The sequence below is a fragment of the Vulpes vulpes genome, chromosome 2 (assembly GCF_048418805.1).
Source record: "Vulpes vulpes isolate BD-2025 chromosome 2, VulVul3, whole genome shotgun sequence".
Lineage (NCBI taxonomy): Eukaryota > Metazoa > Chordata > Mammalia > Carnivora > Canidae > Vulpes > Vulpes vulpes.
In genome coordinates this window covers 45,462,797-45,487,445 of record NC_132781.1, presented here as the reverse complement: position 1 = coordinate 45,487,445, position 24,649 = coordinate 45,462,797, and the positions used below count along the sequence as shown (strand labels likewise).

The 24,649-nt window shown below is 43.9% G+C and overlaps 1 protein-coding gene and 1 pseudogene across 1 annotated transcript in view; both read left to right on the top strand.

The window, feature by feature from the left end:
* PITPNA (phosphatidylinositol transfer protein alpha) overlaps positions 1-24,649 on the top strand; it is a 42,577-nt gene that overhangs the window by 15,103 nt on the left and 2,825 nt on the right. The window contains exons 5-11 of the mRNA XM_026016151.2: positions 3,433-3,440; positions 5,016-5,090; positions 6,494-6,577; positions 9,052-9,129; positions 9,281-9,391; positions 10,230-10,352; positions 23,748-23,816. Coding sequence (XP_025871936.1) covers positions 3,433-3,440; positions 5,016-5,090; positions 6,494-6,577; positions 9,052-9,129; positions 9,281-9,391; positions 10,230-10,352; positions 23,748-23,792 — 524 coding nt within the window. The 3' untranslated portion in view covers positions 23,793-23,816. The remainder of the gene's footprint in view (positions 1-3,432; positions 3,441-5,015; positions 5,091-6,493; positions 6,578-9,051; positions 9,130-9,280; positions 9,392-10,229; positions 10,353-23,747; positions 23,817-24,649) is intronic.
* On the top strand, positions 4,374-4,866 carry LOC112933094 (ubiquinol-cytochrome c reductase complex assembly factor 2 pseudogene; annotated as a pseudogene).

The following is a 24,649-nucleotide window of genomic DNA, read 5'->3' as shown; positions in this document are numbered from 1 at the left end:
TTGGACTCTTAGCTTTTTAGGATTCCTAGGTCTTGAGGGCTAGTACTGATCCATGTCCATGATGGGGTGGGTTGGGGGGGCGGCAATCCTTAGCATTCTCCTGGAACTTGATACGAATGGCCTTTCCTCTAGCCAGCTGACATTTGTTGGCATAGGCAGTCTGGCTCTGAGGCTCTCCTGCCAGCCTCTACTTACGTGTACTGTTACATATTTGTTGGACTCCCTAAATTGTGTCTGGTGAGTATGCTCCACCTATGTAGTCCTTATCCTGTGGACTTTGGGAATGACTAAAGTCTAGAGCACAATGATTGTTCTCTTCAATCTTCAGTGGCCCTACAGAGGTTCAAGAACCTTGTATCAGGAGAAGTACAATCATGGGTGGAACCTGGGATATATGTAGCACTTACAGTTTCAGTGATGTAGCTGAAAATGCAAACATCTCTACTCCCTAAACATTGAGCAGGAAGTTGTTAAGTTCTTGGAAAGGAGATAAGCACACACTTTCTTTAAAGACAGTGTGCACTGTGCCTAGGTGTGTCTGGTCTAGGGCCAAAGGTGAATTTTCTTTATATCCAGGATGGTTGCCATAGAGCATGTGTCATAAGAACCTTAACCAACTTGGCGTAACGGAAGCCAACAGATAGCATGGACTCTTCCATGACTGAGTCAGTGTTCTGTAAACAGGTCTTGTGCCGGCTGAGAGATGCCTCTGTCCTCTGTGTCATACTACAGCTGACACAGGCATTTTTCTAGATATCAAGTATTCATTCACACATAGTGCTGATCCTTGGCCAAAAGAAGAAAAATATAATTTCTAAATATTCAGTGAAGAGGAGAAGCAGGGAGTAGGGGAAGGAAGGTGTTTTCTTCAGTGGGCGCCAGCCTCATGGTGAGAACCCTCCATCATATAGAATCAATACGTTGAATCTTAGATCTGCCTTATTAGACATTACTCTTTTAAACTCAGAGATAGAGGAGCGCTTGGGTGGCTCAGTCGGTTAAGCATCTGCCTTCAACCCAGGTCATGATCTCAAGGTCCAGGGGTTGGGCCCCACATCAGGTTCCCTGCTCAGTGGGGAGTCTGCTTCTCCCTCTGCGCCCCCCCCCCCCCACACTTGTGGGCTCTTTCTCTCTCTCTCTGAAATAAATGGATAAAATCTTAAAAAATAAGTAAACTCAGAGGTAGAAATAAGAAGGCTACTTTCCAGTCCCCTGTGGGGATTGGTGGGAGAAAGATCAGTAGTTCAAACTCCTTAGCTTGGCTGCAGTAGATTAAAGTTTGAGGTGAGAATGGATAAAGGGGCATAGGGTAAAAGTCTACATGTCTTTTAGAAGGCTCTGCTCTTACTCTAAATGGAACAAAAACGGATTTGTAATACTCTGCTATCAGCTTTTTCTGTCCTCTTACCTTCTTTCTTTCTTTTTCTTTCTTCCCCCTGCTGATGGGTTGGGACAGGAAGAGAGGATAAGAGGGGGCTCGGCTGTGAATGAAAATAGGAAGAGGGAGATAAATGTTTCTCCTTCTGTGTCTACCTCTAACCTTTAACCCTGGCCTGAATACATCTCACTGAGCCATGGTTTTAAAGTACCTTATTAGTCTTATTTGGAGAGCTGTATTTCCCAACTGCAAAGGATTTCCTGATGTACTCAGGGTTGCAGTTTGAAGAAAAGGAAATTTTCTTTTTTTTAAGGGACCCGGGGTCATGCCCTTCGCCGAAGGCAGACACCCTACTGCTGAGCCACCAGACGTCCCAGGAAATGGTCTTAATTGGTTGGGGGAGATTGTTTGGTTGCCCAGGTTCGTTAGAGGCCAGGGAGGGTCAACACCCTCATAGGTTCAGAAACCTAGTTTGTCAGAACTGAGTGGATCCTTTTCTTAGGGTCTAGGAAAGACTAATGTATGAAAACCCCAAATGCCAATATAGTAAGTTATATCGAAATACAGAATTACTAATGACACTAGATGTTCCTGTTTGCTGATTAGGGTGTTTTTCCCTTGTGAACTCTTCTACCTGGGAAACCAAAGTATATTCAGAATGCCACCATGTAGTGGATATGCCCATTTGCTTAAATGATCAGACTCCTGTGTCCATTGATTAGCACATTCTGTCCCTACAGAGGCCAGACTTAGAAGATTGCTTGGAGAATGTGGATTCAGAATCAGGTGGTTAGTTGGGGAACCTTAATGGCTCCTGTCATCAGACTGGGCCTGGCTAACACCACTGTCTCTATACTGGGGATGGGGCTGCTAAATGTGCCACATAGGCAGCCGGAGGCCATGGCCACCAGTACAGCACAGGAGAATTTCTGCCAACCTGGCCTCTTTGGACTTCCATTCAATAGATATCATACCCACCATTTCCTTTTATGTTAACTGATTTTCTCCAAGCTGATAACAGGGCAATTACTTCAATAGGCCGTGTAATTATAATCTTAACCTGGAACTTTCTTGCAAATATCTTTTATCAGATACAGGGAAATGACTAGTAGTCTCTTGGATTGTTTCTATACAAGGCAGACCTTATCCCTTATATTCAAACCTTTCTGCATCTTTTTTTTTTTAAGATTTTATTTATTTATTCATGAGAGACACACAGAGAGAGGCAGAGACACAGGTAGAGGGAGAAGCAGACTCCCTATGGGGAGCCCGATGTGGGACTCGATCCTGGAACCCCCAGGATCACACCCTGAGCCAAAGGCAGATGCTCAACCACTGAGCCACATAGGCACCCCATCCTTTCTGCATCTTAATCTCAGCAGTAACCTTAGTTTTAGTTTTGGAGTTACAGAGTTTGACTGTTAGCCCCATAAATGTCCAATATGGCTGTTAGAAACTGAGATAACTCTTAAGCTCAGAGGGTACAGAGTGAGCTAGACTGTTGTCAGGAGGAGAGCTGGTTTGTTCCCCAGTGACATTAGAGCTGCAGTCATTTTCTCTGATAAATAATTGAACCGTGCTTTCCAAGGGGGTCTCATTACAATGAGCAGGAGTGCAGAGGGCGCGAGGTTTGGTTACAGTGAGAGGAAGTGTGCAGAAGGCAGATGGACAGTGCCTGGCCAGAAGTGCCCTCTCTGGGCTACAGGAGGTGGTGGGACAGCAGGTGATGCTCTGAGGGCAGAGTAGTGGGTCTCAGTGCTTCAGAGCAGCAGAGCCAGTCCCCTTTCCTTGCCCAGCTGGAGAGTGCCTTGGGGACAGATAGTGGCGTCACTGTATTGAAATTCCGGATTGGGTCTCTTGGGACTTCTGTGTGAGGGGAACTTGAAGTTGGTACATTTGAGGTACCAGATGCACCTGCAGGGCTTGAAGGGTGCCTGGACTAAGCCCCAGGGAGGGGAGAACTCCTTCCTGCCATGCTCCCTGGGGGTGAGGGGCAGTTACTCAGCTTCATTAATCTTTTTCTCTCTTCTTTCCACGTCCTTGCCTTGGAGCAGTTATTACGGTAAGAATTCTTGATTGGGGGTGGGGAGGGATGGTGGAAGGGTTGTAAAGGATCTTTAAGAAAAGAAGAAATAAAAATGTCACTGCTGTGGAGGTTCCTGGGTATTCCTGTCCTGTCAGGAGGCTGGCGTTGGTGAAGCTTCATCTTTTTGCCCCTACTGAGAAATCTGGCAATTGGCAAAGTAGTCTCTGGCCTAAAGCCCCATTGGCATGTGGGGTAGGTCCTGTAGTCGAGGCTGTGGGTCTCATGTGTGCAGGATGACCCAAGGCTCTCCCCTGCCCTTCCCATGTCATGCCTTCTCAGGATTTATGAAACTAGCTCAACTGACCTGATTGTGGCTTTCCCACGTGCGCATCTGCGCACCCCAGGGAATGCTGGCCATTGGCAAAATTTGAAGTCATCAGGGTGTCTTTTCTGTGTCCACCCCCTGTGTCATCACCCCTTTTCTCCACCTTTCAGCACCCTCATCCAGGTGCCTGTCCCTGCTGCCAGATGGAGGTGGCTTCTGCCAACCTAAATTCTGCCGTGGAATTCAGAGGTTAATATGTGCCTCATTCAAGTAGCATCCCATTTTTAAACAGAACTAAGGAAGCACCAAGGGTTCAGTTGACGAGGAGAGAACTTCAGGCCTCAGCAAAAGGCTGACTGGTGGATGGGGTGCTGGTGAACATTTGTTTGAGTGGGAATATTCCTTCTCATGTTAACCATTAGTGCTCTGTGCATAAGGCAAGACGACCAAGTGGTTAAATACATGGATTTTGAAGTCAGACAAATCTGGTTTTGAGGCCCAGCTCTGTCATCATCTCTGTGGCCTTGGACAAGTCCCCTCCCCTCTTTGAACTTCACTTTCCTCATCTGTAGAATGAGGATGATATTACTACAGCCCTCGTAGGCTGGGAGGAGGATTGAACAAGATAATGTGCCCCTAGAATCCTGTGGGCCAGGGAGACAAGCGGGGCCCAAGATGGCGGCCAGCCGCTATTGGCGTTTCCTTAAGCTCTGTGAGGAATGGCCAGTGGACGAGAGCAAACGGGGCCGGGACTTGGGCACTTACCTGCGGCAGCGGGTAGCACAGGCCTTTCGGGAGGGAGAGAACACCCAGATTGCAGAACCTGAGGCCTGTGATCAGATGTATGAGAGCTTAGCAAGACTCCATTCAAACTATTACAAACACAAGTACCCTCGCCCCAGAGACACGAGCTTCAGTGGCCTGTCTGTGGAAGAGTACAAGCTGATCCTGTCCACAGACACTTTGGAAGAGTTTAAGGAAATGAATAAAGGAATGTGGCAGAAACTGCAGGAGAAGTTTGCCCCCAGGAATACCGAGGAGAAGCAGAAGGCCTGGGCTCGGTCCTTGTCTCGCCCGCACACCTAAGTGTGGAGTATTGTATGTTGCCATCATAAATAAAACTGTCCTGATTTCCCCCCCCCCCAAAAAAAAAAAAGAAAAAGAAAAAAATTAGCTGTTACTTTAAGGCAGAGGCGAGGGTCTCTCAATCACTGCGATCAGTAACGTGAGATAGTTACTCTCCAACTTTGAGGCTGGTGACTGTAAGGTGTTTTCCCCTCTTCCAGAATGAATACATGAAAGAAGACTTTCTGATTAAAATTGAAACCTGGCACAAACCAGATCTTGGCACCCAGGAAAATGTAAGTAGCGCTTCCCAAGAGCCCAGGGTCTTCGAGGCTGCAGGGTAGGGTTTTGAGGCTCTGTTCAGCCGCTTCTCCTTCTCTGCAGAGCCTTTTCTATAGTCCCATTCTAACAGCCTGTGTCTGGACCTTTCCTACCAGCATGGGATTGCTCTGTCTCTAATTTGCAAAACATGATCTCCAAAGACTCCTTATGGGGCCTTCTCGTAGAGCTAAGATTGGTCTAAATGCAACTCTTGGCAGAGAGGAACTGTATTTTTAAAACATGAAGATTACAGCCTCTGTAGAGCCTCTATAGAGTTATCTATAGATAACTCCTCAATTCTAAAATGCACATGTCCTTTTGACCCGAGTAGTTCCACACCTAGGAATTTATCATGTAAGTTATGCTTTCACATGTGTAAAATAATTTATACACATAGAGATTGATTGCAGTATTCTCTGTGTAGCCAAAGATGAAAAACAATGTAAGAGCGCATCAATAAGACACTGTTAAACTGTGGTGCAGCCATACAGTGATATATTATGCAGCCGTTAAAAAGAACCAATAGAGAATAATCTTCAAGATAGACTGTTCAGTGAAAAAAGCGTGATGCAAAACAGTGTGTATATGTGCTACCATTTGTATTAAAAGAAAAATCTCTCTACACGGATGTTTGTATGTGCATGGAATCTGGCAGTGGTGGCATTACTCAGGATGGGACTGGAAGGTAAGCAAGAGAAAGTTTTTTAAAAGCATCAAAGTAGGGGCACAAGGGTGGCTCAGTCAGTTAACCATCTGACTCTTGATTTTGGCTTAGGTCATGATCTCAGTATCATGAGATTGAGCCCTGCATTGGGCTCTGCGCTGAGCTCGGAATCTGCTTGAGATTCTCTCTTTCCCTCTCCCTCTGCCTCTCCCCCCAGCTCACATGAGTGTGTACACACTTTCTTTCCATCTCTCTAAATCAATAAATAAATAATTTAAAAAAACACATTAAAGTAAGCAGTATATGGCTAAACAGGCAATATGTCCACAAGTATTTGTAGCCAATCTTTACAAAGGAGAACATACGAAATAATTTAAGTGCAGTAGGCCAGAGTGTTTTGGCCTGCTGAAATCAGAGCATTTGTTCTCACACGTATATCTACTTAAAACCCTTCCTCCCATTCCTTTGTTTTGTTTTTAATATTTTATTTACTTATTCATGAGAGATACAGGGAGAGAGAGAGAGGCAGAGACACAGGCAGAGGGAGAAGCAGGCTCCAGGCCCCTCCCATTCCTTTGGATAACTTTGTTATTCTTTACTGGTAGGAATCTCACATCTGTGGCTATGGAAATAACTGTTCCTGGGTGTTGATTCTGGATAAAGGGTGCTTTGTAGCTGACAAAAACTACATAGTGGTCCTCCTTGTTTCTGCAGGTGCATAAACTGGAGCCTGAGGCATGGAAACACGTGGAAGCCATATATATAGACATTGCAGATCGAAGCCAAGTACTTAGCAAGGTAGGAACTATTTATCAGGGTCGGCTGCCTTTGAGATGCAGAAATAACTTCTAAGTGTCAGAGAAACCAGGGAATCATACCCAACTTGGCTCAAAGGGAAGTTCTCTCTTGGCTGTTGTTTGTTTTATTTATTTTTTTTTGTTTTGTTTTATTTTTTAAATTAGAATTAAGAATTCTCTTAATTCTTGGGGATTCTACCGGGAAGATAGTGGCCTGGTTTGGCTCTGGAAATTACTATTAGACATTGTAGGTTCTTTTTCTTTTTTTTAAAAGATTTTATTTATTTATTCATGAGAGACACAGAGAGAGGCACAGACACAGGCAGAGGGAGAAGTAGGCCCCATGTAGGGAGCCTGACGTGGGACTCGATCTAGGGTCTCCAGGATCACACCCTGGGCTGAAGGCGGCGCTAAACCGCTGAGCCACCCAGGCTGCCCCGACATTGTAGGTTCTGAGGATAATTTGCTCAGCTGAAATGACACTTGATCTGAAACTAGTTCTCAAATTCATTTTTCCAACCCAGTAATTAAAAAACATTTATTGCCTGCCTGTTATGTTCGGAAGACTGTGTTCTATGGGTTCCAGCCGAATATATGAAAAGACAGATGCCTCGCCCACAAGAAGTTAGTGGTGGGGGCAGCCCCGGTGGCACAGCGGTTTAGTGCCGCCTGCAGCCTGGGGTGTGATCCTGGAGACCCTAGATCGAGTCCCACGTCAGGCTCCCTACATGGGGCCTACTTCTCCCTCTGCCTGTGTCTGTGCCTCTCTCTGTGTCTCTCATGAATAAATAAATAAAATCTTAAAAAAAAAAAAAGTTAGTGGTGGCTTCTCGGAGTATAGCAGCATAAGCCTAGAAAAGGACCACTGCTCTAGACCATAAACTTGGAAAGAGCAGGGACCTGGTCTGTCCTGCTCAGTGCTGTGCTCCCAGGAAGGATTTCTTTAGGGAAGGAAAAGTTAGGTTGCTGCTCATTCAGTACTCTTCCTATTTGACAGAGACCTGTTGGGATCAGGGCAGAGGAATTTGGCTCTCTCTGGGGAGTGTTTGCTCTCCACATCCCAGGGGTATGATCCCTCTTTCCTGGAGCCACTCGCTCTTGTGCTTCAGATATTTTGGTTTGTGTATTTCCAAAAAGATATGAAAAACATCTTATGCTTTCCTTGTCTAATATCCTCATTTCTACCCTCAAAAGTTAGTGGATATTTCAAAAAGCTTTTTATTGAAGTATAGCATAAAGCGAAGTGAATATATCTAAGTATAGAGCATGGTGGATTTTCTCAAACTGAACATACTCATATGTCTCAAATAGAAATGCTAGCAAAGGGGATCCCGGGTGGCACAGCGGTTTGGCGCCTGCCTTTGGCCCAGGGCGCCATCCTGGAGACCCGGGATCGAGTCCCACGTCGGGCTCCCGGTGCATGGAGCCTGCTTCTCCCTCTGCCTATGTCTCTGCCTCTCTCCCTCTCTCTCTCTGTGACTATCATAAATAAATTAAAAAAAAAAATGCTAGCAAAGAGTATGGCTCTGAGTATTTTGTCAAGTCTAGTTATTTTATGTGAGTGGAGAGAAGCAGAAGTGGGGAAGATTGAATTAATGTATTTGTTTTTAAGTATAGTTGACATAAAAAGTTTGTTTTTTAAGTACACATAAATAATCTTCTTAGCTTTGGGAAATACTTTATGACTTGTGTGTGTGAGTGTGGGTGGGTGGGTGAGTGTGGTGTGTTTTTTCACTATTTTTGTTAAGTAGATACAGTAAGTTTGCTTTTCCTAAGCCCATATTAGTGCAGAAGAACAACCAAATATTAAACTTTTATTACGATTAATTCACCCACAGCATTGATTGCATTATAAATGAGTGAAATAAGGCTGACAGTAGTACATAAGAAAATAGGTTCTATACATTGGACATTTCCAGTAATGATTTTATTAAAACAAGTCAATTAAAAAAAAAAAAAAAAAAGAAGGCCAGAGGGAGATTGGATAAGATTTCAGGCTTGACTGCCAGTTCTCATCTGGCTGTCATCTGGGGTCATGTTTTAGAATCACCTACAGATGTTTAAAAAATCTGTGCTGCCCTTACCTGCAGATATTCTCACTCGCTGGGTTTTAGATGGAGTGGCCTAGAAATCTGTATTTTGAAAAAGCTTTCCCTAGTCATTTGAATGCTTATCCCAGGTTGAAAATCTCTGTCTTAAACAGTGGAAATACGTGCATGCTCGGACAGTCTGGTGACACTTTCATAGGTGTCAAATTGAAAACAAACCGTGGCAGAGAAAAATCACATAGCTCTCCTCTGAGGCAAATGTAAACAGTTCTATATCTTGTTTATGACATTTTCCCATATTTTCTTTATACCAGCAGCTTTAAGACTAGTATGAAGTGTACTCTGATGGAAAAATCTAATCTCGGTCTCCCTCCTTCTCTCCTTCTCTCCCTTCCTCCCCCAACTCCAATTCTACAACTTCTCTCAGGACTACAAGGCCGAGGAAGACCCAGCAAAATTTAAATCTATCAAAACTGGCCGAGGACCCTTGGGCCCAAATTGGAAGGTGCAGTTCACACCCTCACCACCAGGGGACAGGGCATAGCATGGGCAGACCTCTTCCCAGGGTGGAGGGGAATGGCTAGGGTAGGCTAAGGGAGAGCCAGAGGTTGGCCCTCTTAGTTAACTGTCTGCCTATATGTGTGTCTCTAATACAGCAAGAACTTGTAAATCAGAAAGACTGCCCATACATGTGTGCATACAAACTGGTTACTGTCAAGTTCAAGTGGTGGGGCCTGCAGAACAAAGTGGAAAACTTTATACATAAGGTAAGTGACCAGGGTGAAACCTTCCCCCGTGTGTGTGTGTGTGTGTGTGTGTGTGTGTGTGTGTGTGTGTGTGTTGGGAGGGAGGGGATTTTGCCCAACAAGAGAGGATCGTACAACCCGTGTGACTTGTGTTCTACTGTGGCTGACATCAGAATATTTCAGTCTGATTTCCCAGACCCCCACTTCCCCTTTCACTTAACTATCCTACTGCTTAATGCTGTCTATCCAGGGGTACCACATGTGACAGGGAAGGAAACTGAAGCCAAAAAAAAAGGAAACAGGAAGGGGCTTGCTATGACTGAACTGCAGATGAAACTTAGTCTTTCTCTCTTCTTAAAACCAAAGGCAAGAGGCCCTGTGAGCCAAATTTTCCAGTGCCCTGAATCCCTGAACTGGACAGACCCAAGGCATTTTTATAGCTTTTTCTTTGATGACAGCCTCCCTCTTGAGCCACCTTTCATGGCTGCTGGCCAGTTTTAACATGGCCTCAGGCTCCAGAGACAAGAGGGAAACTTGGCACAGTTGTTTCTGGGCCTTGGCTGAACTATGAGCTCATGGGCTGCCTGTCTGGGTAGGATTTGGGGCACAGGGGCCTAGCTGTGAGGTAGGCACTCATCCTCTCCAGGGGGTTCCCTCCTTCTTGAAGTGATACCTGTTGTCGCAATAGGGCAAAAGTCACTGACTTTTGGGACTTGAGGGCTCATCCATAGAAGCCAGTTAGCACCTCTCCTCACCCCTTTAAGAAAGTGGGGTTATTGACATGGAGATCATGGGAGGGGAGCTGCAACAGTGGCCTCTACCTTCTGGGTTCTAACTAGGTTCCCTCCTTTTTTTGTAGCAAGAAAGGCGTCTATTTACAAACTTCCACAGGCAGCTGTTCTGTTGGCTCGATAAGTGGGTTGACCTGACTATGGACGATATCCGAAGGATGGAAGAAGAGACGAAGAGACAGCTGGATGAGGTGAGTGGGCTCCTGGAGGAGACTGGGCTCCTGGGCTCAACTCAGTAAATCCATGAAGGAGATTGTTGTGTGGGGCAGTTCATGAGGGCACCGCCTGTGGCTCTGGGAACATATCACTGTCCATGTGAGTAAGGTCTAGTGCCAGGTAGTGTAGAACTATAAGGAAGAAAACTGCTGGTGCTCCTGAATTTGCAGTCTAGCTGAGGTCTTAGCATATTCAGAGAGACAAATATGGCAGTGTGTGCTGCATGCCAAATGAGTAATTGCTGCAGTGGTTCTTCGGAACTGGTGGGGTGGGGGTAGTCCCGCTGGGCTGCAGGATTGGAGGTAACCCTGGTAGGAGGCCGGCTGGCCCAATTCATGAGTACCATGCATGTCACCCACAGAGGACAGCAACAGCATTCACACAATTAACTACTCTATAAGGTTGTTTTGAGCTATTTTTAGAGTTTGGAGCCTTGGCTCTTTTGGGGGAAGGGAGGGCTTGGCATGGATCCAAGGAGGAGGGCTGTCTGCTTCATGGGAGTTGAAGGCCTAACACTTCTGCCTCATTTGGGTATGTTTCTCTGTGAGGCTCACTCTGAGGAGATCTTTAGTAAATAAGGTTCAAATACTTACTGTGTGTGAGGGCACCATTCTAAGGACTTTTTCATACACCATCTCCCATGATCCTCACCGTACCTATGAGGAGACTCCACTGTCATTGCCACCCTCAAATGAAGAGGTAGAGGCTCTGAGAGTCCCAACTCCGTGTCCAAGGTCATATAGCCTGCAGGTGCTACAGTCAGGGTAAGAGCCATAGCTCTAAATCACTTGGCTTCTTTTCCTCCCTTAAATGCCATTTGGGGCCCTCTTGCCCTCTCAGGGCTAAAAATAAGGCAGAAAGCTCTATTTCATAACTGCCACCCATTTCTCTCTCATTGTCCTGGTGGGGTTGGCCTTGGAGCCAGATGTCAGGCAGACAGTGCTTTGCTCAGCCTTGCCTAGCTCCCCAGCAGTGCCTCCGATGAGACCCAGGCCTGAGTGACTGTGGTGCCCCCACCTCACTGTGCGGGGCTTGGGCCAGGAGTTCTTCCTTCCTTAGTTCCTGTTGAAGACAGATGTGCTGGTTAGTCATCCAGCTACATTTGGCAGGGAAGTGGCAGGATTTTGGACACAATTCCTGATTCTTCTGCCAGGTATCTTGAAGAAGTGGTAATTTTTAATGTCTAGGACTCTGATGTTTCTAACTGTGTAAGAGAGAGGCCTAGGTGTTATGGTCACCCCTGTCCCGGCCCCCAAAAGAGGGAAAAAAGTTACCAAACAAAGCTGTGTAGAGACTTTGGGGTTTACCCTGGAGCCTCAGCCACCCACTGTCTGACCAAGGCCAGCCTAAAGTAATCAGGATTCATGGAAGCGGTTACAGATAGCCTCTCTATCTTTGGGTACAATTTGAATTCCTGGAGCTGGAAAAACTCCCCAGAGGAGCTACTGGATCTGCCTCCCTCAGGCCCAAAGTTTGGGAGCCCTCACCAGTAGGGAGGTCTTTTTTAACCCCCTGCCTCTCTCTGCATGTTTCTCCATTCTGTGGAGAATTGTGCCAAAAACCTAGAAGACCACTGTCCTCCAGGAAAACTGCAAATGCAGGAAACCCACTTTAGAATTGGAATTTTAGGGATCCCTGGGTGGCGCAGCGGTTTAGCGCCTGCCTTTGGCTCAAGGCGCGATCCTGGAGACCCGGGATCGAATCCCACGTCGGGCTGCCAGTGCATGGAGCCTGCTTCTCCCGCTGCCTATGTCTCTGCCTCTCTCTCTCTCTCTCTCTCTGAGAGAGAGAGAAAAATCTTTATGATTTTTATTTGTCATAAATAAATAAAAATTAAAAAAAAAGAATTGGAATTTTAAATAGTTTGCAGTGGAAGAGAAAGCAAAACCAAGTCTGTGTCATTGAGGGACATCTTTTGACCCCATTAGCGGCTGTACTGGACCTTTGTGTGCTAACTATACCTCTGACTTAGTTGTCTTTTGGTTTTTTTTTTTTTCCTCCTTCTAAAAGTCTTTCTATCAAAGTTTTATTTTTATAGTTTTATTTTTAATTAAAAAAAAAAACACTTTCTTGGAGTATGACTGACATATAGAAAGCTGCGCAGGGCTGCTTGGGAGGCTCAGGCAGGTAAGCATCAGACTCTCAGTTTAGGCTCTCAGGTCATGATCTCTGGGTCATGGGATCAAGCCCGACATCTGGCTCTGCTCAACGGGGAGTCTGCTTGTCCCTTTCCCTTTCCCTCTGCCCCTGCCTCTGCTTGTGTTCTCTTTCTCTCTCAAACAAATAAAATCTTAAAAAAAAAAAAAAAAAAAAAAGAGGGCAGCCTGGGTGGCTCAGCAGTTTAGCACTGCCTTCGGCCCAGGGCATGATCCTGAATCCCAGGATCGAGTCCCATGTCAGGCTCCCTGCATGGAGCCTGCTTTTCCCTTTGCCTATGTCTCAGACTCTCTCTCTCTCTCTCTCTCTCTTTTTCCTTCTGCCTATGACTCTGCCTCTCTCTTTCTGTGTGTCTCTCATGAATAAATAAAATCTTTAAAAGGAAAATAAAAAAAGAAAAAAGAAAACTGTGCTTATTTATTTTAGAGAGAGTATGTGTGAGCACGGTTGGGGGCTGGCAGAAGGAGAGGGAGAGAGAGAAAATCTTAAGCAGGCTCCATGCTCAGTGAGGAACCTGATGCAGAACTGAATCTAACTACTCTGAGATCGTCACCTGAGCCGAAGCCAAAAGTTGGACGCTTAACCAACTGAACCACCCAGGCGCCCTGTGCACATATTTAATGTATACATCTTAATGAGTTTCAGATAAGTATACACCTGTGAGATCATCATGACAATCATTGCCATAAACAAAAACATTACCTCCAGAAGTATTTTTATAGTTTTCAAATTCAGACGATATCCCAGCTTGCAAGGAAGAAGCTGTCCTCCTCTGCCCTGTGCCTGGAGTCCCCCTACCCCAAAAGCAGCCCCTTGCAGTTCTCATAATTGTTTCTTTTGTTAATTATCCCCGTATTTCCAAAGACTATACTTAGGTGCTTAATTCTTCAGTTCTCCACTTTAGATATTAATGGTAGACTTATCGTATGGAAGATTTAATTCCTATACCCCACCTACCACTCACATTCTCTTTTCTTTTCTCCAGTATCACAATTTGGAGTTAATTATTCAGTGTTATATTATGACAACTTTGTCATTCTTTTTCCCAACTGAGCGCTTAAGTCTGCTCCTGATATTCCTTCCTTTCTTGGAAAACTCTTTGATTTTTTAAGAAGTTAGCCTGAAACTAATATTACACTGTATGTTAACTAACTGGAATTTAAATAAAAACTTGGGAAGGGGCAGCCCCGGTGGCGCAGCGGTTTAGCACCGCCTGCAGCCCAGGGCGTGATCCTGGAGACCCGGGATCGAGTCCCACATCGGGCTCCCTGCATGGAGCCCTCTTCTCCCTCTGCCTGTGTCTCTGCCTGTCTCTCTCTCTCTCTCTGAATGAATGAATAAATAAATCTTAAAAAAACAAAAAAATAAAAATAAAAAAATAAAAACTTGGGAAAAGGGGATCCCTGGGTGGCTCACTGGTTTAGCGCCTGCCTTCAGCCCAGGGCGTAATTCTGGAGTCCCGTAATTAAGTCCCGCATCGGGCTCCCTGCATGGAGCCTACTTCTCCCTCTGCCTGTGTCTCTGCCTCTCTCTCTCTCTCTGTGTCTCTCATGAATGAATGAATGAATGAATGAATGAATGAATAAATAAATAAATAAATAAATAAGGAAAAAATAAGCTAAGAAGTTACTAATTGTCTCCTTCCCTTTGGTTAGCTTAGTTTTATGTACCTCTGTCCTTAAGTTTTGTTTTTGAGTCTTTACATCAGTGATCCAGTCTGGTTGGTGTGTGATGCACGCTGTGTAATAATGCGAGTGATGTAGTCCAACCTCATTGATTTTGCTTCCTCTCAGTTCTAAAAACTAAGGATCTAAATGTCCCCCTAGTTTTTTAAAAAAATATTTTATTTATTTATGGGAGAGAGTGCACAAGTGTGGGTGGGGAGGAGCAGAGGGAGAGGGAGAAGCAGGGTCCCCATTGAGCACAGAGCCCAACAGGGGGCCTGAGCTGAAATCCAGAGCCAGCCGCTCAACTGACCAGGTGCCCCAAGGTCTCCTCAGTTTTAGAAAATGTTTTATATTGTAATTTCTCTTTGTGTCATAATTTCCTCCCCTCTGTTTTCTTTGTCCTTTTTCTGGAATTTTTATTAGGAGTTAGAAGTCAGACCTCATGAATTGACTTAGTTTACTTATGGTTTCTTTCCCTTTTTGTCTGCTCCTTTTTTTTTTTTTTTTTTTTTAAGATTTTATTTTATGTATTCATGAGATACACAGAGAGAGGGGCACAAACACAGGCAGAGGGAGAAGCAGGCTCCATGCAGGGAGCCCGACGTGGGACCCGATCCCTGGTCTCTAGGATCAGGCTCTGGGCTGAAGGCAGCGCTAAACTGCTGAGCCACCCAAGCTGCCTTTGTCTGCTTTTTGGAAAATACTTTCCAATGTTAACTTCTCTCTCATCTATTGAATTTCAAAACATTTTATGTATTTGTTTAGTCTTTAATAATTTTGTTTTCTTTGTGTGGGTTTTTTTTTTTTAAGATTTTATTTATTTATTTGAGAGAGAAATAGAGAGCATGAGCATGGGGAGAGGAAGAAGCAGATTCCCTGCTGAGCAGAGAGCCTGACATGGGGCTCAATCCCAGGTCCCTGAGATCATGACCTGAGCTGAAGGCAGACACTTAACCCAATGATCCACCCAGATGCCTCAGCCAAACTTCTTTATTCTCACTTTCAAATAAGTCCCCTGTTTTCAGCTCCTCCTGCCCTCCCACCCTCTAAGATACTTGGTGCTTCCAGTTCCCGAGGCTTTGGAGAACCTGCAGCACAAATAGGTCTGTCCTTCGCTCCCCTCCTCACAAGCACTTAAGTCCTTCTGCTCTGCAAATTAGTCACTACTCATCCATCCATATTTCATCTTCCAGAATGTTGCTACCCTCTCTTATCTGCTGTTGTCTCCTCTGTTCTTGTTGTCTTTGTGTTTTTACATCTTTTGCTTATTCCTTTATTATCATTGTAGTAGGGTTTAGGGGAGGAATAGCAATAAATGCGTGTTAAAATCTGTCATGATTAACTATAAATTTGCAATCAGAATTATGACCCTTATTTTTTTATTAATGCATAGTAATCTAGCGTGGCTGGATTTTTTTGTGTGTGAATTATGACTATAAGGCCACAGTCACCACTACTGTAACTCTAGTCCCTTTGGGAAGGTGGGCTCACCATTCTTGGATGAGGCTCAAGGATTAGAGAAACAAGAGATCAAGAGATTAGTCCTTTGCCCTAAAAAGAAAAATGTCAGGAAATGTGTGCCTGTAGGAGAGCAGTGTCTGTTCATCTGTCTCCCTCCCTTCTTCCCTTTTTCTCCCTCTCCTTTGCTCTTGCTCTCTTAAGAGACTCATAATCTCAAAGTTGGGAAGAAGGCACCTTAAAGATCACTTAGTCCAATTGCATGTCCAGTGTTTGAGTCCTCTCTGCAGCTTCCCCTCCAGCTTGTGCTTGATCACCTCCTCTAATGGGGAACTCACTATCTATTGAACATGGTAGTAATAAAAATATTTTTATTACTAATAGAAGCCAATATCATATTGAGGTTTTACTATACCCCTGTTGTGTGTGGTCAGCATTTTCTATGAATTATGTCATCAAATCATCATGTCAGCCTGTGCTGTAATATTATTTTCATTTTATAGATAAGAGAAACTGAGGCTCCGAGAAGCTGAGGATACCTTCTAGTTCAGTGAACAAGTGCCTCCTGGGCCTTTGGCCACTAACACTATAGATAATGACCCTAGGATAAAACTCACGATTTACTGGCCTCTAGAACATTTGCTTAAAAACACCAGACATACATGTGTCAGAGTGCATGAGTAAAATTCTGCAGCATTTTCTCCCCAGCCTTCCCTTGTGGAGCTTCCTTCTCATCCCTGTTGGCTCCATGATTCCTCTGGTCCTTCCATAGCCCATTCCTTTGGGATGTAGCTGAGAGGCTGCATGACCCCCTTGCTCTGCTGGCCAACCTTGGGGGCTGTCTCTGAGCCTCCTTGTCATCAGTCTCCCTGTCCATATGCTTGCATGTCAGTGTGCCTGTCTTTCCTCATCTCCTGAATCTTGATATAAAAGTCCCTTGCTCCATCCTATGGCTTTCTGACAGATGAATGATGTATCACCACCATTGTTAGATTTTGAGTCTCAAACTCTTAACTGGTTACCCAAAGATTGTAAGTGTCCCTGTGCTATGAAATGCCTGGAAGGACACTATTCCCCAAAGTTTCCAGTTTGTGATTGGGGTAGATAGAAGTTTGGAGAATTAAGCTGATAAAGAGAAACCACTCAGTGCCGGGCCACAGGAGAGCAGAGAGTGAGATTCCAGTAGCACATGCAGAGGGCAGAGCTAGCTCAGTCTCTTGAGGCTGAGGGATCCCTGTAGTTAGAGGATGATGTTGTTTTGTGGATTCTAAATTCTCCTTCATCTGCTCAACAGTGACTAGCAGATCACCTGGAACATTAGCCAACGCCTTGAAATATGGAAGTAACTTTATTTTCTTTTTAGGTACAGTGTCATTTTTCAATATTAAGGTAATATATAAACATTAAACTTTTTTTTTTTTAGTAGTGAAAAGCAGAAAGAAATCACTTGTACTCTGAGTGTTTATTGCTGTAATTTTTTTTTAATTTTTATTTATTTATGATAGTCACACACACACAGAGAGAGAGAGAGAGGTAGAGACATAGGCAGAGGGAGAAGCAGGCTCCATGCACCAGGAGCCCGATGTGGGATTCGATCCCAGGTCTCCAGGATCGCGCCCTGGGCCAAAGGCAGGCGCCAAACTGCTGCGCCACCCAGGGATCCCTACTCTGAGTGTTTATTTATTTTTTTTATTTTTATTTTTATTTTTTTATTTTTTTAAAGATTTTATTTATTTATTCATGATAGAGAGAGAGAGAGAGAGAGAGGCAGAGACACAGGCAGAGGGAGAAGCAGGCTCCATGCACCGGGAGCCTGATGTGGGATTCGATCCCGGGTCTCCAGGATCGCGCCCTGGGCCAAAGGCAGGCGCCAAACCGCTGCGCCACCCAGGGATCCCTACTCTGAGTGTTTAAAACAACCTCTAGGGGCACCTGGGTTGCTCAGACGGTTGAGCGTCTGACTCTTGGCATTCAACTCAGGTTTCGTGGTCTCAAGGTCGTGGGATTGAGCCCCAGCATCAGGCTCCTTGTTCAACACAGTCTGCTTGAGATTCTGTCCCTCTGCCTCTGCCTCTCCCCCTACTTGATGGTGCACACACGTTCTCTCTCTCTCTCAAATAAAATACATAAATAAAACCTTTAAAGACAAGCTCTAAAACATTTTTAAGTCTTTCTACACACTTTTATCTTACTTAGTTATGGTCATACTATATGGGCCAAATGTATATCCTACTTTTTCCTCTAAACAAATATATAAGATCATAACAAATACAAAGTTTCCCACTGAAAGAGTTTCTTCAGATACATGTTTCTGACTACAGTATACATATTGCTCTGTATTCTTTCATTGCCCTATTATGGATTTTCCTTCATGTTTCCAGGTGCTCACTGCTACAAATAATGCTGTAATGAAAATTTTTGTGCACTCAGTTTTGGGGATTACTATTTGGATTTGGATTAAGATTATTTCCTTAGAATAAATTCCTACAAGTGGAATTAGAGAATTTAAGACTCTTATTATTTATTACCAAATTTCTTTTCCAAAGGGCTTTCTAAGGAGGTTCTAAAAACAATTCTGCATGTGACTCATATCTCTTCCTTCAGGAATGTTTGGTCTGTGGTTGCTTTTCAGTGCCTTAAACTGATTTTTTTTTACTAGCTTTATTTTTTTTTTGAACTGTTAATTTTGAAATGATTGTAAGATTTACATGGAGTTATAAGAAATAATGCACAGAGATCCACTTCTCCCAATGGCAAACATATTGCTAAACTAACAGCATCACAACTGGGATAGTGACATTGATACTTTTACTAGGTGTTTTTTTTTTTTTTTTTTAAGATTTTATTTATTTATTTGTGAGAGACAGAGATAGGCAGAGACACAGGCAGAGGGAGAAGCAGGCCTTCTGTGGGGAACCCGATGTGGGACTCAGTCCCAGGACCCTGGGATCACGCCCTGAACTGAAGGCTGATGCTCAACCATTGAGCCACCCAGGTGCCCCACTAGTTTGTTTTTGTTTTTGTTTTAATCAAAGGACTATTTCATACTTAATAATAAAAACAATGTTCGAAAGCTATAGAAAAATAGGGGCACTTGGCTGGCTTATTTACTAGAGCATGCAACTCTTGATCTTGGGGTTGTGAGTTTGAGCTCCATGTTGGGTGTAGAGATTTCTTTAAAAACAATAAAATATTTTTTTAAAAATAAACAAAATCCTTAAAAAATACATAGAAAAGTAAAAAAATGGAAGTACATGTACATAAATAAAACTAGATGAATAAAAGTCCCTTTCTTCCAACCCCTGGCCTTATTCCCTAGAGAAAATCAGCAAAAAACAAACAAACCAAGATTAGAGTTTCTATTTTCATATTCCTTGACTATATGTATATACATAGCCTGCAGTAGCTTGATCTGAGGAACAAACATCAGATAAAATCTCATGGTGTCATATAGGCCCCAGGAAATAGGAAATAAGCATTCTTAGAATATTTCATGATAAGAATGAAATAATGTATTTTTATTTCAGTGGCAACCTCTGAAGTGACCTTGTCTCTGTGAGTAGGGGAAGCTATTAGCTTCCCTGATAGGAAGTTGTATCTTAAGCAGTAGCAAACGGGACCTGGCTTTGGGCTAGTAAATTAAAACAAGGCAGTAAGCTTTTATAGTATACATGGATCTGGTTGAGGCCCAAGGAGCTTTGCTTCCCTATATTAAATCTCAGCTTCTCTGAAATTAAAAGTTTATGTGAATGGTCATTTTTCTCTATGATATTTTTTAAAATTTATTTATTTATTCACTCATTCATGAGAGACACAGAGAAAGAGGCAGAGATACAGGCAGAGGGAGAAGCGGGCTCCCTATAGGGAGCCTGAGGCAGGACTCAATCCCAGGACCCTGTAATCACGCCCTGAGCCAAAGGCAGATGCTCAACAACTGAGCCACCCGGGCATCCCTGTGAATGATTCATTAACAAGCAAACATTTAATGAGCACATTTTTGTATTTTTAAAAAAATATATTTTGAGCCGAGATACAGAAACAACCTAAGTGTCCATCAATAGATAAATGGATAAAGAAGATGGGGTGTGTGTTATGGTGTATCAGCCATAAAAAAGAATGAAATCTTATACTATGACAGTATGGATAGACCCTAAAGAGTGTGATACTAAGTGAAATAAGTCAGAAAAAGACAAATACCGTATAATCTCACTTATATCTGAAATCTAAAAGACAAAACAAATGAACAAATGAGAAGCAGAAACAGACTCATAAATACAGAGAACAAACTGGTGGTTCCCAGAGAGGAGGTGGGAAAGGGGGTGGGTGAAATAAGTGAAGGGGATTACGATGTATGAACTTTCAGTTATAAAAAAAAAGCACCAGGAAAAAAAAAAAAAAAGCACTAGGGATGCCTGGGTGGCTCAGTAGTTAAGCATCTGCCTTCGGCTCAGGGCGTGATCCTGGAGTCCCGGGATCGAGTCCCACATCGGGCTCCCTGCAAGGAGCCTGCTTCTCCCTCTGCCTATGTCTCTGCCTCTCTTTCTCTGTGTCTCTCATGAATTGAAAAAAAAATAAAATCTTAAGAAAAAGTAAAACAAGTCACAGGATGAAAAGTACAGCGCAGGGAATAACAGTCAACAGTAGTGTAATAACTCTATGGTGACTGGATGCAACTACACTTATGCGGCGAGGATTTCCTAACGTTTCTAATTATCAAATCACTACATGTACACTGAAACTGACTTAATGTTGCACATCAGCTGTACTTCAATTTTTTAAAAAAATTTCTTCTGAAAAGAATTTCAAACCTACAGAAAACAAGAATACGAAAACTCCTAGATACACCTTGGTTCAGAGATCCCATTCCCCTGAAGCAGAGGATAGAGCTCAAGGGCCCCACACTGTACCCTTCAGTGTCTCAATCTGGCTCAATGCCTGTTTTCCTGGTGCTTGATGCTTTTGAAGGTTAAAGGCAAGTCATTCTGTAGAATGTCTTTCAGTTTGGGTTTGTCCAGTGATTTTGTGATTAGATCCAGTTTATATATGTTAGGCCAGAATGTTGCAGATATTCGGTATCCTTTCATTGTATTCCAGCGGTCTTTCTGTCCAGTTACTGGTGAGGTTACCTCTGCCCACCTGAGGCACAACGGGTATCACAGGCTCATCTTTGTCTTTCCATGACAGAGCCCCAGGACCAGTTATATTTCTAAGGAGCCTTGGCTCCTTTCAATGAAGGATGCAAGGTATATTCCTGACTGTTGGGGTGCTGCTGCTCCCAGGCCTTCTCATAGGCAGAGTTGGGGTACTTTTACATCTATGGTTATTTGTCCCTCTGTCTTACATACTATGTTCACACGAATACTTCCAATTCCAACCTAACATTACAAGGTAAATGTTTTGTCTTTTTAAAAATATGACAGTGCAGGGGGAGCCTAGCTGCCTCAGTTTGAGTGTGTGACTTTTGATCTCAGGGTCCTGAGTTTGAGTCCCACGTTGGGTATACAAATTGCTTTCAAATAAAATATTTAAAATAAAGAGGGGCCTGGGTGGTTCAGTGGTTGAACATCTGCCTTTGGCTCAGGTTGTGATCCCAGGGTCCTGGGATTGAGTTCTGTATCAGGCTTCCCACAGAGAGCCTGCTTTTCCTTCTGCCTATGACTCTGCCTCTCTCTGTGCATCTCTCATGAATAAATAAATAAAAACTTAAAAATAAAAAATTTCTTTAAAAAAAATAAAGAAAAATAAAAGTAATAAAATTAAAATAGGACAATGCCTTTATCCTTAACAGATTTGTCACATTGGAAAATCTTGAATTTGTTAAACTCCTGTAAAGTAATATATTAATGGACATTAATAACTGAAATTAGAGGAAAAATAAAAATCAAAAGTTATCATTCATGGGGTGCCTAGCTGGCTCAATTGGAGGAACGTGCAACTCTTGATCTCAGGGTTGTAAGTTCAAGCCCCACATTGAGGGTAGAGATGACTTAGTGAATTTTTTAAAAACTTAAAGATATTCATGAAAGTGAGTTTAGATCTACAGGTGGAGCTAGGAATGAGCACATACTGGCTTGGTGTCAGCAAATAGACCTCCCTGTTGGACACAGTGGGTCTTTGCTGGGGATGAGGAAAAGTGAGGCTTATAAGACTGATTTTATTGGGACACCTGGGTGGCTCAGCCGTTGAGTGTCTGCCTTTGGCTTGGGGCGTGATCCTGAGGTCTGGGGATTGAATCCCACATTGGGCTCCCTGCAAGGAACCTGCTTCTTCCTCTGCCCATGTCTCTGTCTTCTCTGTGTCTCTCATGAATATATAAATAAAATCTTAAAAAAAAAAAAAACTGATTTTATGACTCAATGTCTGTCTGTCTCCTGTAGGTTCTGACCTATCAGATCTGAGGCCCAAGAATCTACAAGTAGCTCGGGCAATTATTTTGCTCAAGCAGGAAACTCTGGCCTAAAAGACCAAGCTAAGATATTTGATGTAATTATGATAAAAGCTGTCAATAGGGAGTGAATATGGGAACCTCTGGGGAGGAGCAGGAGAATTTTTTTTTTTTTTTTTTTTTACCATGCCCAGGTTCCACACGGACTCACTGATTATAATAGTTGGGGGGGAAACAGGGAGTGTGAACAATGAACAGGAGTTTGAAATATGGCGGGAAGAGTATTTTGAAAATACTTCCTAGTGGAGAACTACTGCTTCTGAGGTAGAATCTCTGCAAAATGGGGCAATATTAAAGTTTTAGTGACCAAAACAGAACTCTGAGGAGGAAGGTGGCGTAGAAGTCCAGGTTCTTCAGAGCTTGTGGGACACACACATCCCCTTTGCTGCAGGATGTTGCAGAAACAGCACATAAACATGGCCTGAGTGCATACTCCATGCCAAGCACTCAGCTTTGCTAAGTACTCTCCACGAATATCTTTATTTAATCATCAACAACCACTTACATAGGTACTTTTATTGTCTCTGTTTTATTATTATACAGACTGAGGCTTAGAGTGCAGTGAAGTCACTTGCTCAGGGTCACACACTTTGTCATGGCACCAGAATACAGTCCAGGGAGTTTGATTCCAGAGGTCATTCCTTGAGGTGCTTAAAATTTGTTGAATGAAGAAAGAATGAAAGTCGAGCAGAAAAACTCATGCATAGTGACAAAATATCTAATGGGAAGTTAAAATACACATTATAGGCATTCTGCAAACAGAATGGAACTTTCAAATTGGAAAGGACTTGAGATCACTTCCACGGTATCCCCACAAGTTGTGTCCACTTCTGCTTGGAAGGTGCAGTTGACAGGGGCTACTCAGGGCTTCCAGAGAAGACCCCATCCTGTTTTCTAGCAGCCTTGCACTTCTGCTAAGCTGAGATCTACCCCCCGCCCCTGCACTTTCAGCCCCTCCCTTCCTGTGCCACCCTCTGCCCACCTGATTGACTGCGGAGTCTCTCAGTAGAGCCCAGGAAAGGGAATCGCTATTCCTGCAGCCTGGACCACTTCTCCCCAATGCCCTCTCTGGGAAGCCACAGGACTTTCCCCCGCTTCTTTGGGTCTCTACTCAACCTCAGTTATCAGAGAGGCTTTCTCCACAGCCCATTTCCCCAGGGTCATTCTCCATCTCAGCAGTCCTCAGCCCCACCGGACGTATATTTGTTTGTTCTCCCCTGCTTCACCCCAGAGTGTTAAGCACCAGAAGGAGAGACCTGGTCTGCTTTGGTTCACTGCCAAATTCTCAGGCCTGAAGCAGTTTTGTGCAGTTCCTAGCACAAGAGTTGCTTCATAGGTATTTGTTGAATGAATGAATGAATGAATGAATGAATGAATGAATGAATGAAGAGAGGAGCTTAAGAGCCACACCCCAGCACTGGGATGCAGGGAGAGGAACAGAAATCATGGACGGTGGAACCAGTGACATGGAGCTATAAATGGCATGGCTTTGGCTGTGTGCAGAATTCTACTCTTCTGATTTGCTTTGTGCACAAAAAACGCTCCACCCTCTTCAAGGACTGAAGAGAAGGCAGAATGTATTTGTGTTGGAGTTCCATCAGCAGTGAGAGCCTTCAGTTTTTCCTGGTTTTTTTCTGTTCCAGATGAGACAAAAGGACCCAGTGAAAGGAATGACTGCGGATGACTAAAGGCATCCCTCCCCCTTCTGCACTGTATGTACTGAATCTGCCCTTTGCATCTCCTTTGACGTAAAAATTTGTTTGGGTCCTCAGGGCCTTAGCAACTCAGGAAACTTGCTTCCTTCCTCATCCTATTCTCCATTAATAGTGATGACTGCCATACTAAACAGCTCTTAGGCTTCCATTGAAAGATATTGTGACTATTAGAACATTTCAGGGACATGTGATTTTAGAATGAACTGCCCAGACACATAGACTCAGTGGTGAGAAGTGGGGCTGGGTTAGGGTAGTAGACACAGAACTGAAGCTTAACTGCAACTAATTCTTCCTCTCGTAACCAGAGCCATTTCAGGTTGAAGTTGGCATTCAGGGTACTCCCTATAGCCCTGTGCCAGAGCTAGTTCCTGGCTCCCAGCTGCCAGCATTCGCTGCCCTGCCCTTGGAAATTCTGCTGGCCAGACAGCTTTTCCTAAGGTTCATCATTGTGTCTCGTGTTTCATTGCCTTCCTCTTTAAAGCTCCTGATCCCGTACTAAGTAGGTGTCCTCATCAGAGGCAGCGTCTTTCAGACATTGTTCCTGTTTCATGCTGCCACTCTTTTACAAGCCCCATCCTTCTCTTAGCTCTCAGTACCCTGCCCACCTCTAGGCTTGCTGGTGTTCCAGCAGCTCACAGTGGGCTGGGTCATGGAATTAAAAACTTGGCCATATTTCCTATTAAGCTCTGAGAGAAAATTTTTTTATCAAGTAAAATCTCGTGGTCCTGTAACACTAAGGAGCTGAGGAGGCCTGGGGTCCTACCGGCAGTAATGCAAACCTCGGCCCGCTCTCCTTGCCTCTTGTGCTTGAGAAATTCTGGGAGATAAGG